Source organism: Tursiops truncatus, chromosome 15 (assembly GCF_011762595.2).
Source record: "Tursiops truncatus isolate mTurTru1 chromosome 15, mTurTru1.mat.Y, whole genome shotgun sequence".
In the NCBI taxonomy this organism is placed as follows: Eukaryota; Metazoa; Chordata; class Mammalia; order Artiodactyla; family Delphinidae; genus Tursiops; species Tursiops truncatus.
In genome coordinates, this window is record NC_047048.1 from 34,260,993 (window position 1) to 34,273,009 (window position 12,017).

The 12,017-nt window shown below is 60.8% G+C and overlaps 1 protein-coding gene across 7 annotated transcripts in view; it reads right to left on the bottom strand.

The window, feature by feature from the left end:
- Positions 1 to 24: 24 nt before the first annotated feature.
- The window catches only part of MGRN1 (mahogunin ring finger 1), a 57,754-nt gene continuing 45,761 nt past the window's right edge, over positions 25 to 12,017 (bottom strand). For 3 of the 7 annotated variants that reach the window (XM_073792369.1, XM_073792371.1, XM_033839233.2), the window contains 7 exons: positions 11,785 to 11,894; positions 9,365 to 9,430; positions 7,737 to 7,963; positions 7,076 to 7,175; positions 6,720 to 6,765; positions 5,252 to 5,350; positions 25 to 1,598 (listed from right to left, as the gene is read on the bottom strand). In XM_073792369.1, the coding sequence (XP_073648470.1) occupies positions 1,486 to 1,598; positions 5,252 to 5,350; positions 6,720 to 6,765; positions 7,076 to 7,175; positions 7,737 to 7,963; positions 9,365 to 9,430; positions 11,785 to 11,894 (761 nt within the window). In that variant the 3' untranslated portion in view covers positions 25 to 1,485. Of the gene's footprint in view, positions 1,599 to 3,091; positions 3,137 to 5,251; positions 5,351 to 6,719; positions 6,766 to 7,075; positions 7,176 to 7,736; positions 7,964 to 9,364; positions 9,431 to 11,784; positions 11,895 to 12,017 lie in introns of all 7 variants that reach the window. The other 4 variants (XM_073792370.1, XM_033839238.2, XM_033839236.2 and 1 more) reach the window with 3 other exon arrangements.

Here is a 12,017-nt window from a genome sequence, read left to right on the forward strand (position 1 = left end):
GCACGGAGGAAGGAGCGGGTGGGATATTGCTGCATGATTTTATTACTATAAATAGACAGTAAAAACGAACAAAAACCAGCCAATCAGAGTACATCAAATGGTAGCACACGCAAGTACAAGACAGGCCAGTCTGCACCCTGTCCTTCAGAGTTACTGGCACAATATCGATGGCGAGAGGCCGGGGTGCTGGCCGTGAGAGGAGAGGGCTGAGGAGAGGGACACGGCCGCCCTGCCTGTGTGTGTGTGCGTGTGTGTGTGTGCATCGGCATGCGTGCACCCATGAACACATGGTGGGTAGGAGGGGAGGGGAGGCAGGGAGCCAAGGGGCCAGGGCAGGCTGCCCCAAGCGTGGCCTCTGTTCACAGGCTCAACCGGAGGGAAAAGGAGTCATCCACACCCGACTGCCCCACTCAACAGAGCCTCAGGCTGTGCAGCCGGCCGCCCCAGAACCGTCCTTCCCAGGGCAGCTCCTCAGGAAGCGGGACGCTCTCCCGCTTGCAAGGAAAGTAAGTGTCTGCACCCGGGAGCTGCAGACCCACCCACTGGACTCAAGATCCTGCTGGGGAAGCTCTCACCCGGGGGCACCAAGGCCAAGCGTCCCCTCTGCCTTTCTGTTACCCAGAAAGTTTATCTTTAAAAAAAGACGAGGTCACCTCAGATGGGACCCTCATCCCCTGGCAGGTTCCACCACAGGAGTCCCAGACAGAACAAATCAAAGAGAAACGCTAAGTGGCATCTACATGGTGAAGAGGGAGCGGAGAAGCCACTCAGGCCCTCCCGGGGCGGGTGGGCAGCAGCGCCACCGGCCAAGTGGAGCCCCCCACCCGGAGGGTCTGATGACATGGGCTAGGCTGCCTCCGAGAAGGTGTGGGGCTCAGAGAAGGGCCCCTGGACACAACCGCTGTTAATGGCCAGACCCAGACCTGGCCTGACTGCCTAGCCGCCCGGGGTGGGGGGGCGGGGGGCAAACTGTGGGAGGTGGTCCCACAGGGCCGCGTAGGGGGGAAGGGTACACGCACATGGGGAGGGGACAGGCACTGTTTCCTTCATTGACTGACACTCGGACCCCACTTCCTTTCCTCCCACAAGGCCCCCGTGACGTTTCCTGTGAAGACTGCACTCTGTTGAGTTCTCGGGCATTGACGGGCCCCCTACAGACTTGGGGGCTGGGTGAGGCCCATCCAGGCTGCACCTGGGTGATCAGCCCATAGGACGACTGGGAGGAACCCCAGAGCTCAGCGCCCAGGACAGAAGGCCGCCATCCTTCATCCTGTACCATTTATAAATACATCGACCGTAGAAAAAGGGGGTTGTCAGAGAGGAAGGTCAACTGTGCTCTTCAATCAAGGGTCACATGGCCCCTCAGAGCCAGTGACCACACAGGGCGTGCAGACTGGAGAGGCCAGGGGTCACGCTGGAGTCCGGGCAGCCCCTCGGCCAAGTCTGGGGAGCTGAGGGCTCCATGCTGCCAGCCTGGCCACGCTCTCAGAGTGGGGTCAGCTCAGCAGCCCCAGGGTCAGGACTGGGGCCACCAAGTGGAGGCCGGGGGGGCCCGGCGGTGTGGAGGCTGCGGGGCGTCTCCATGGAGGTGGACCATCCTGCAGGCAGGAAACAGGGAGGAGGGTCACGTTCGGCTGAGCTGCCCCGCCTCACTGCTCCCTTCGCCCACCAGGCTCTGGGTCCCCACCAGCTGCCCCGCTGTGTGTCTGCGGCAGAGCACACAGAGGGCCCGGTGACTCCAGCCCCCACCCTGGAACAGAAGGCAATGGGGCACCTTGGCTGCCAGCTCCCAGGTGCCCCGCCTGTGCCTGCTCCGTGCTTCCTGGGCTCCGACAGGCCACTGAATTTGGCTGGAACTCGGTCACCCCCGGTGGAGGGGTGCCTAGAGCGGCCCCAGGAGCCCCTGCCTGCCCTCCTTGGAGGCTGTTCCCACCATCCCCACATGGCGCCTCCAGGATGCCGTGAGGGGCTCCGTCCCTAGCTCAGGCCACCCCCAGGCGCTGGTGCAGGGGGAGCTGCACACCTCTCAGGGCCGTGCCCATCCGCACAAGGAGACCCGGGGTGGATTCAATGGCAAACCCAGAAGCCCCCTGCGACAGACTTCGGGGACTCGGTGAGGGACAGTTTTCTTAGGAGCCGTGGCTTCACGTGGGAAGCCAGCTCTGCCACACAGCACACAGGACAAATACAATTCCTAGCAGCCGGGTCTGACCCGTTTCCTACTTCCGGAAGTTTTACCTAAGGGGCAACACTCAACATCTCCCACGGATGAGAATAAAGGTGTCAGGTCCTATTTCAGCAGAGAGTAAGATTCATCACAAGGAATCATCAAGGAAGATGAGAAAGGACTGTGGGGGAAGGCAGTGGGTGGATGGACCCCGCAGCCTGGGTCCAAGACGGCTGACCGGGAGGAGGGCTGCGTCCCACAAGGCCGACACAGCACGCGGTGCGACCCCACCCACACTCGTCTGGCAACCCTGGGCCACCGAAGGAGCCAGGTTCTCTATCTCCAGACTTGCTGGTGAGGCTGCTGTCACCTGAGGGAGGGGCAGGGGCCCCAGAGCGTCCCTTCCCAGTGGTGCTCACAGAACTGTCTTCTGTAAAACGTCTGTTTGGGTCGCCCAGGGAGAGGGCACCTCCCTGTTAGGTGGGGAGACCACTTCACGCAGCCGCCTCACAGACTGACATCAGGGCATGTTGGTGTTCCGGAAGGTTCCAGAGGTGGGTGGGGGAACAGGCTAGTTGTCAGCGATGGGAGGGTCTCAGCTAGGGCTGAGTCACTGATCCCAGGACCCTCAAGGCTGCAAGAGCCTGACTGGGCTGCCTGGTCCAGATGGGAAATCCTCTGGTTCCAAAAGCCAGCATCAGACCCCGCACGACCACCTCTCAGGGGCACCTCTGCTTTGGTGTTTGGAGCGCTCTGGATTCTGAATCCAGGGCCCCGGAGAAGACACGGCTGTGGAAGGAGCCCGGAAAATGGGAAGGAACCCCCAGCGGGAGCAGGAGAGGGAGGGTGGCTGGGGCCCTCTCTCCAGCACCCTGCCAAGGCCGCCCGCAGAGCCCCCGCCCCGCGTGCGAAGGCGTCACGTACCAGCTTACTTCTCTAAACCACCGGAGCAGGAGCCGGGCCCCAGGGCTGCGCAGAGGAGGAGAGAGACGGAAGCTCGGTTAGCAAAGCGCTCAGAGGGACCGGCACGTTCCAGGGCAGAGGCACTGGCTTTAGGACAAGGTGCCAGGGTGGGGGTGGGATATGATGGAAATAAATGCCACACAAACCGATGTGCTGACACAAAAGAGACACGTGCTGAAAACGCTACCTGAGAAACAGCTCTGGGCCCAGTGCTAATGAAGAGGAACCCAGCCCAGGGAAGGATGCAGGTAGCTGGGGCAGGGCTGGAGGCTGGGCGCAGTGGAGCCCAGGAAGGGCCCCCACCCCGCAGGGCTGCTGGGATGCCGGACATCTAGGATTTCTCCATTTTATGGATTTGCCCCCATCTCCTTTCTTCCTATCTACGGGATACACTAAGATTCACTGAATCACGCTCCAGCCAGCCAGAGAACGCGGTGCTGTTAAAAAGAATCGAGATCCCTGCGTGTGTGCATTCTTAAACACACACACTGATGTGGAAGATGTGTAGGGTCTCTGCTAAGCAAAAAAGCCCGGAGAAAACAGAGGAAGAGGCGTGGGAATGGACGACTCAGAGGTGTGTGTGTCCACGAGGACCCCTGCCTGCCCCCCAGGTACAAGCAGCCATGCTTGTGAGGAGGGGGTACAGGACACCCACGTGCAGCCTCCTCTCTGCTCTGGCATCGAGAACCAGCCCCACCCTGCTGTCCAGTCAGGCCCCACAGCCAGTTTTTTGGCCTCTGTGGCCTCTCCTCTACCACCTCCAAAGCCGACTGCCTCCACCCCCAGTGTGGACCTAAAGAAGGCCCGAGACATGCACTGGGGGATCCAGAGAGCCAGAGGTCCTGCTCTCACCCGTGGGCTGGGCCAGCCGGCTGTGGCCTGTCCTGAGCTCCTGGACACTCCGTGGGGCACTCGAGGTGTGGGAAGTGAGGGGTGGCACTGCAGAGGCTGCGTGCACTCAGGGTGCCCTCACCCACACCCAGGGGCTGCCTGCAGGGTCAGGACTCACTCAGGGCTCTAGGAAGCTGAGTCCCTCTCCTGACCGCCCCTCAGCCCCCGACCAGGTTTTCATCCTCATGATATACTAAGTCCTCTGGAATCCTGTGTTAATCTAAGGTCCCAGACACAGCTTTCACCCAGGGGTTCCTTCGGGTAGGCCCGTGTGTGTCAACGAACCAACTAGTGCCCTCCTTCCTCACACCTGGGGACCCACTGTCCTCTAACCACACCCTCTGTCTGCACAGGCCGCTGCTCGTCCAGAAGCCCAGGAACAAGAGGCCCTTCCAGACCAAAGCACATCACAGTTCCCCCAATGCCCAGGCCAGGGGACCAGGCAGTGGTGGCTCCCGAGACAGGTAGGGGCGAGGAGAAGGGGCTTCCCAGCCACGAGGAAGCAGCCAGGCTCTGAGGGCAACGTGGTTTTTTATCTTGATTCCGGAAACCTCAGGTGGTGTCCCAGCAGGCCTGGGCACAAGCGTCTGAGAGACCCCTACTCCCGTCCCGTCTTTGGAGCCCAGGACTTGAACCTGAGGATCTTGACCCAGAGGAGCAGCGAGCAGAGCTAAGGCCACAGGGCCCTAGGTGGGGGCCTGGGAAGGGGTGCGAGGAGACGCAAGACCCCTTCCTGCTGCCCTTGGGCCTCGCTGGCACCTAGTGCCCCAGCCTGTGTCCCTTGCCCTGGCTTGGATGTGCTGCTTCACCCGGGCCCAGGGAGACTGTGAGCCCCAGGCCAGTGGTGGAGCCTGTTGGCCCTCGCCAGGCCTGCAGCCAGCGGGGAGGTTTCCGTCTTCAGCTGCCTGGGCAGAGGCCCGGCTGCTGGGGCACCCAGCACAGCCCAGGGATGAAGGAAGACAGCAGTGGCAGTGGGACCAGATTTGCCCGCCTGGACTTAAACAAGAAGCCTTTTCTGCCTTCCTGAGGCTGAGCTGGCTCCGGGATGAAAAGGAGCCTCAGGCACAGGCTCTGCCCCAAAGAACCAGGGGCTGCAGGGTGACTGTGTAATCCGGGCCTGGCCGTGCTTTGGGGGTCAATGGAAGGAGCGTGCGCTCAGAGCCAGGGATGGGGAAGTGGGCTTCCCCCAGGCCTGGCAGGCTCCCAGCGCCACCGGCCGAGTGCTGTTACCTGGCAGGTAGATGTCTGCAGCTGCGCTGGGCTGGCCTCGGCTGCAGGGCTCGGGGCTGCCGTCCTGCAGGACGTTCTCGATAGACGGCACTCGGCTCCCTGCAGAGGAAGGGGCAGGTTCGGGACCGGCAGGCAGGAGTCTGGGACCCCAGACCCCACCCTGGGGCCCAGACCCCACCCTTGACTCCCCCTCTGCTCTCCCAGGACCCAGAGGTAGACGTCTATTTTCTTTCTCTTTCCTTTTCTCCTACCCACCAGCGTGGGGCTTTATTTTGTTTTTATTATAAAAACATCACATACCCACATTTAAAAGACAACATGGAATGGTAATAGATCTGACTGTCTCCTATCTTCCTGGACAGGCAGGTGGGTGCTCAGCCCTCTGACCCCCAGGCCCGCAGCAGGGAGCTCACATGTCGGGGAACAGGGGGGTGTCCTCTCTCTCACACATCAGTTCTCAGCCCGGGACCTGCACTGTGCTTGTGGGGGCATCCCCTCAGGCAGAAGAGGGACCTGGATCCTGTGACAGGGCCTCCGGAGGGCCCCCAGTCCTGGCACATGCTATGTGCAGGCGGGAAGGAGCCACAGCCATGGAAGGTAGGGAAGCTTAGGCCTGAGAGGCAGAGGGACCTGGCCCTGCACGCCGGGTGGGAAGTGACAACACCATGCTCCTGGGGGACACCTTAAGCCTGGCACCATTCCCAGGCCCAAGGCCCTGCCCAGCGGCCTGCAGGCAGACATGGGTCACCCAGCGCAGCACTGGCCAGGGGCCACCCAGCAGGGAGGGGGTCACAGTGCCAGGGTGGCTGCAGGTTGCTCTGGGGGCCTTGACCACACTTTGGCTACCCCCTGGCTCTGTCATTCTCAACTAAAGGGCCTTGGGCCTCCCCCGACACCAACCCTGAGCCTCAGTCTCCTCATCTGTCTGATGCGGGGAGGAAAGACCAGGCCTGCAGAGGAACAGCGTCTTCCCACCTCCTGTCACCTCCCCACTCACAGCCAGTGCCGGCAGCGGCGGCTGGGACTGGACCCCAGGGGGCTGCCAAGTGCTAAACCTCTGCTCAGGAGGGACACCAGGCCCCTTACACAGGGAACACGCCGGGGAGGGGCCTGGCTGAGCTGCGCACCCACCGGCCATCGGCTACCCCAGGCCTGGGCAAGGCCCAGAGACCCCGGTGGGACCCTGCCCTGGAGGGAGGGGCACAGCCCAAGCCCAGGAGCATGGAGCACCGACCATGGGCAGAATGATCCAGGCGGGAAGAAAAAGGGCTGCTACCACTAAATGGACGGATAAGGAGGGAAAACCAGGAGCGGCCCAGGGCTGTCCTCCATGAGACCATGTAGGAACCAAAGTGTGTGGTCCCAGGAGGGCAACTAACACAGCTTGGAGGAACCTCCGGAAGAGACTTGGAGGCCCCGCTTCCTGCCGGGCAGGGATCACCAGGGCCTCAGGGAGGAGAGGGCTCACCTTGCTTTAGTGATGAAGTCTCGTCAACCTCCTCCGTTATGAAGCTCTAGGAAACAAAGGAAAAACATGCCTGGACCCTGGTGCTGACAGCTGGGCACCAGGCTGCAGGTGGCCGGGGAGGACACAGGGTGAGTCGGGTCCAGGACAGGCGGCGCCTTTGGGTGTGTCACACACAGCTCCTCCTACGGCCCTCGCTGGACTCCACCCAACAGCACCCACCCGACAGATGAGGAAACGGAGGCTGGGGGAAGTCACAGCAGCCAAGGTCAACGAGCGAGCGCGAGGGAGTGGTGGAGCGTGGGGATGGAAGGACAAATGGCAATGGCATGCCTGAGGAGGGCGGGCAGGGGCCTCACCTCTGGGGAGCTGCTCAGCGCCACCCCTGCCCCGCTCGGTGGGGGCGGGGCCTCCGAGTCATCCTCTTCATGGATGGGGGACGATGGGGACCGCAGGGTGCTGGGGACAGAGTGGGCGGAGGACAGAGGATGAGCAACGCCAACCCCACCCAAGCCAACTCCCCAGCTGGGCCAGCAAACGTGCGCTAGGCCTGGGGAGTAGGTGGCCCTCCACCTGCAGCCTGCACACGGCACTGTTTGCGGGGGAGAGGGGAACCGCGATGGTATAGGCTTGGGGGGAGGGCTGAACAACAGCAGGAGAGACCCATGTGTCCTGCTGTATCTTTGGAGTTGTTTTGTCACACGTATAAGGCGCACGGGCTGTGGGAGTTTTATAGAACCTGTGCCTTCTTTATACTTTTCTAGAAAACCAACACACGTCTGAGCAAAGACTAAACACAGCAGGGCTGCTCGCTGGCACCTCCAAGTGTCCAAAGGACCAGGACTGACCCTTGCCCAGCCCCTGGGCATGTGGCCCTCGAAAGTCCCTTACATCAGTGATGATGATCCTGTAATCGCCAAGCAAGGCCAGGGCTGGCTCGTGGGGCACAAACAAGGTGGATGAGGTGCACCTGGAGGGTCCCGCACACCTTCCCCAGGGGGCTGCCGGCGGTGGTCTCACCTGTCGGGGGATTTGCTCCTCAGCTTGCCCTTCTGGAGGCTGCTTTCCATGATCCGATCGATCCCAGCAAGTGGACAACTCGCTTGGGACAGGCCGTCTGAGACGCCTGAATAGGTGATCTCTTCATAAAGGGGGGCCGAGGGAATGGCTGGGGAGGCAGCCCGAAGGCCGTTGAGCGCCTCGAGCAGGGAGATGGGCTCGTAGCCAGGCGGGATGCTGTCGGAGCTCTGCAGGGACAGGAGCAGGTGAGGGACGGGCCGGCCAGGCACCCTGCCCACTGCCCATGGCCACAGAGCCCCAGACGCCGGCCTGGCGCCCCAGGGATGGTCTGCTCCCCAGAACCTGCTCTCTGACCATCTCCTGTCCACTCCACCTTCCAGAGACTCATATCCCCCTCCCTCAGAGGGGCGCCAAGAACTCCAGAGCAGCATCGGACACCCAAGTGGCCCACTCGGTGCCCAGGATGGAGGAAGAGAGGGCCTTGGCCAGCCCCTACCTGGCTTTCTGCTCCTGCCTGGTGGGCGCAGAGAGTGAGAGAGGTGTTAGTGAGAGGAGGGGGCAGGGGCAGGGGCAGGAGGGGAGCAAAGCCATGGCAGAGGCGGGAGAAGCCGGTGGGAGTGTGTGGCCTAGGCCAGGAGGACCTGCCTGACACGGGGGCCCAGCCTAGAGATCCTCCTTGGGCCGGACAAGCAACTGCAGGGCTGATATGGGCTCCGGGGAGCCTAACAGGCACCTCCTCAGGACCAGTCTCACCCTCTCTGGGAGTAGATCCAATCAATAGGCTGAGTCTTGCTTTAGGGTTAAAGGCAAAGGGAGATGTTAGGCCTCCCAAGCCGGGGGGTTGGGCAGCCGCCTGCCCTCACTCTCGTGAACAAGGTGAAGGGCAACGCCCTCTACATGGGACTCCTGCCTGCCCGGCTGACCTGTGAGAAGGAAGGGAGCTGCCCTTCAGGGAGGTGACAGAGTGACCCTAGGGACCAGGGGGAGGCAGAGGAGCCAGGTGGTGCTCTCTGTCCTCAGCAAGCACCTCCTGGGTTCCCTGGGACCACGGTGTCTGCATTTGTCCCAAGCCACCCCCTTGCCCCTCGAAACAGGGAGAAAACCTCTCTGTCTAGGCTGACCCTCAGTGACCCCAACCCTCTACCATTTTCCAAAGGGGCCCGGGGCTCAGCGGAGGCCCCAGGCAGAGGCCCGGCCCAGCCGCCACATGCTGTCTGCTCCCTGAGATGCAGAAAAAACGTGAGAAATACAAGTGTTGGCCTGCAGAGCAGGGATGCAGGGTGAGCAAGCACGAGGGACGTTTGCAACAAGAGCGGCAGCCTTAGTTCCGCCTCCGTCATTCCACTGCCAGCAAGAAAAAAAAGGGAAACAGGGCATCAGGAGACCACGGGCAGAAGCAGAGCTGGCGAGAAGGGGCGCCCGGGGCTTTCTGCCGACAGACCTTGAGCTTTGCTTGTTCCACAAAACTCCCTTCCTGGGCAGGGACGCCGGGACTGGGGAGAGTGGATTTGACAGATTAAATGAACAGAACACGTTAGCCTGGGGTGAAAGTGACTTCCCATTCTTGTCACTGGTACAATAATCAGGGCACAGGGCAAAGACGTAGCCACAGGGCCAAACACACTTACTGTTTCCCTTTTAGGTTTCTTGCTGGCCAGTGAGGCAGGGTGCGACTTTGATTTTTTAAAGGGACACTGTCAAGATAAAAATCATAGATTTTACCGCTGCCACCCCCCATGCGGCGCTGGAGCTGGCTGGCTGGGGTCTCCCTGGTCTGCTGGTCTCCAGGTGTGCCATGAGCCAGCGCTTCGCAAACTCTACGTGCATGTAAATCGTGGGGACCTGGCCGAGCATGGGTTCTGCCTTGGGCCTGGGTTAGCTGCGCCTGCACATCCTTGCAGCTCTGGAAGAGCCCATCCCCGTCCGCAGCGGCCACTCATGGTCTGGGTCACCTTGAGCAGCAGGTCCTGGCCAGGGCAGGTGTTGACAGTGGCCAAGCGCTCCCCACAAGCGGGCCTGGCTGGGCACAGGGAAGGGACCTGGAGGTCCCAGCACAGCCTCATTGACTCATCACCAAGTCTAGCTCCTAAAGGTGGGGCTAAAGCCCCCGATGACCCCCACTCTGCAGCGATCTTAACAGACTCACTGGAGGAAATGCCCAATCTGGACTCTAGTACTACGTGGAAATTGCTCGTGCAGGGAATGTGGCAGAGAACAAGGGCCACTTAATTGGGACTGTAACCTCCAGAGAGGAAGGCGGTGGCCCTCTGGAGTGCGAGCTTACCATCCAAGCCCCAGGCTGCCCTGCACTGTGGGAGGCACTTCGGCTCTCAGGACAAGAAGGATAAACATGGGAGGATCCTGCCTGACCCTCAGATGCCAGGGCAGAAACCCAGAGAGGCGACAATAAAAACCCACCACCTGAGCCCACCCTCCGTGGAAGAGCAAAGCTCCTTTCTCGGGGTCAGGAACAACTTAGTACTGTTTTTCTCTCCACCAAAAACATGGTGCTGGAGAAAGTACTCGCTGTTCTGAAAACAAGTCCACTGTTAAATGGCTGAGGGCCTGGTTTCAGAGCTGGAAGCCCTGATGCCTATGGGCCCCACAGGCTAAACAGTGTGGCTGGCCCGGGAGAAGTGGGGTGATGGGCACCCCAACCTGAGGGGCAGCCTTGCTCCTGATCCAGCAGCAAGACCACACCTTCAGATTTTGAAAGAGAAGCCAGAAATCTGAGTCTTAAGGAAAATTCCTAGACTTTTAAACATTGGCCCAATTTTCAGAAATGCTGGGCTGAACACATCACACCTGCTGGCCTGGGGCAGGCGCCCTCTGTGGGTATGCCAATCCAGAGGGCTTTGGCTCTTTTTCCTTTTCCTTTTTAATTTTTTTAAAAATAAATTTATTTATTTGTTTTTGGCTGCGTTGGGTCTTTGTTGCTGTGTGTGGGCTTTCTCTAGTTGTGGTGAGCGGGGGCTCTTCGTTGTGGTGCGTGGGCTTCTCATGGCGGTGGCTTCTCTTGTTGCAGAGCATGGGCTCTAGGCGCCCGGGCTTTAGGAATTGTGGCTCGCGGGCTCTAGAGTGCAGGCTCAGTAGTTGTGGCGCACAGGCTTAGTTGCTCCGCAGCATGTGGGATCTTCCCAGACCAGGGCTTGAACCCATGTCCCCTGCATTGGCAGGCGGATTCTTAACCACTGCACCACCAGGGAAGCCCTCTTTTTCCTTTTTAGAGAGCTGGCAGGGCCTCTAAGAATCACTGGATCCAAACCACCTCAATTGAGAGCCCAGAAAATAGGTTCACTGGCTGACAATGCTCAAAGTCAGCTGGGACCCAGGAGCCGGGAGCCGGGCCTACCCCTGTCCGTCCTTGGTCCTTCTGCCCCCACCTGCCCACCTCAGCGACCCCCTAAACCCCACCCTGTCTGTGTGTCTCTCCACATCTCTTTCTGTGTCTCCCTGTCTGCCCATCTCTCAGCATCTCCCTTCTGAACCTCATCCCCATCTGTCTCTCTCTCTCTCTCTCTCTGTATCTGTCTCTCCATGTCTCTGCATTTCTGTGTCTCTCCCTCCCCATCTCTGTCTCTGCCCACCTCTCTCTCAAGGTCACCTTGGTGGAGCAGAGGTGATGACACCACGACCCTTCAGACTCAGTGAAGGGTCACCTGCATCTTAGGCTCTTGCTATTGGCAAAAGCAACGCCATCCGGCAGCCAGAGCTCACTGGGCCCAGCCTGGACCACCCACGCATCTTCACAGCTGCCCGTCGGGACAAGGCAGGTGAGCCAGAGGCCCAGAGAGCTGGCAGGCAGGGGTGCTGGCCAGATAGTCTGGGTCCTGGCCTGGCACCACCCTGAGGGCAGAGCCTGGGCAGCCTCCTCCTGGCCACACCTCCAGGGCTTCCTGACCTACTGGATCCCACCTGACCAGCCCCACCAGGAGCCAGGCACTGTCCTAACATGAAGGCGGGCCCTGCACAGTAGGCAGGGGCTTCCTCCAGGCCCCTCCTGTCTCCACCCCCACACCCTCCAATGCAGGAAGGAAGAGGCACTTACAGAATGTTCATCGTGGTCCATGCTCTGGGCCAAAACGGGGCTGAAGGAGATGGGGGACAGGGCTCCTGGCTTCTTCCTCACTGCCCGGATCTGCAGAAGGGCCCGGAAAGCTGTGGCGGAAGGACAGGGTCATGTGAGGCAAGGGGCAGCACCACTGAGACCCTCCAAGTTTCGGGGACACTGACCACCCACCCACCCCGCAGCAATCCCAGGACAAGCCACGTTTCTGAGTT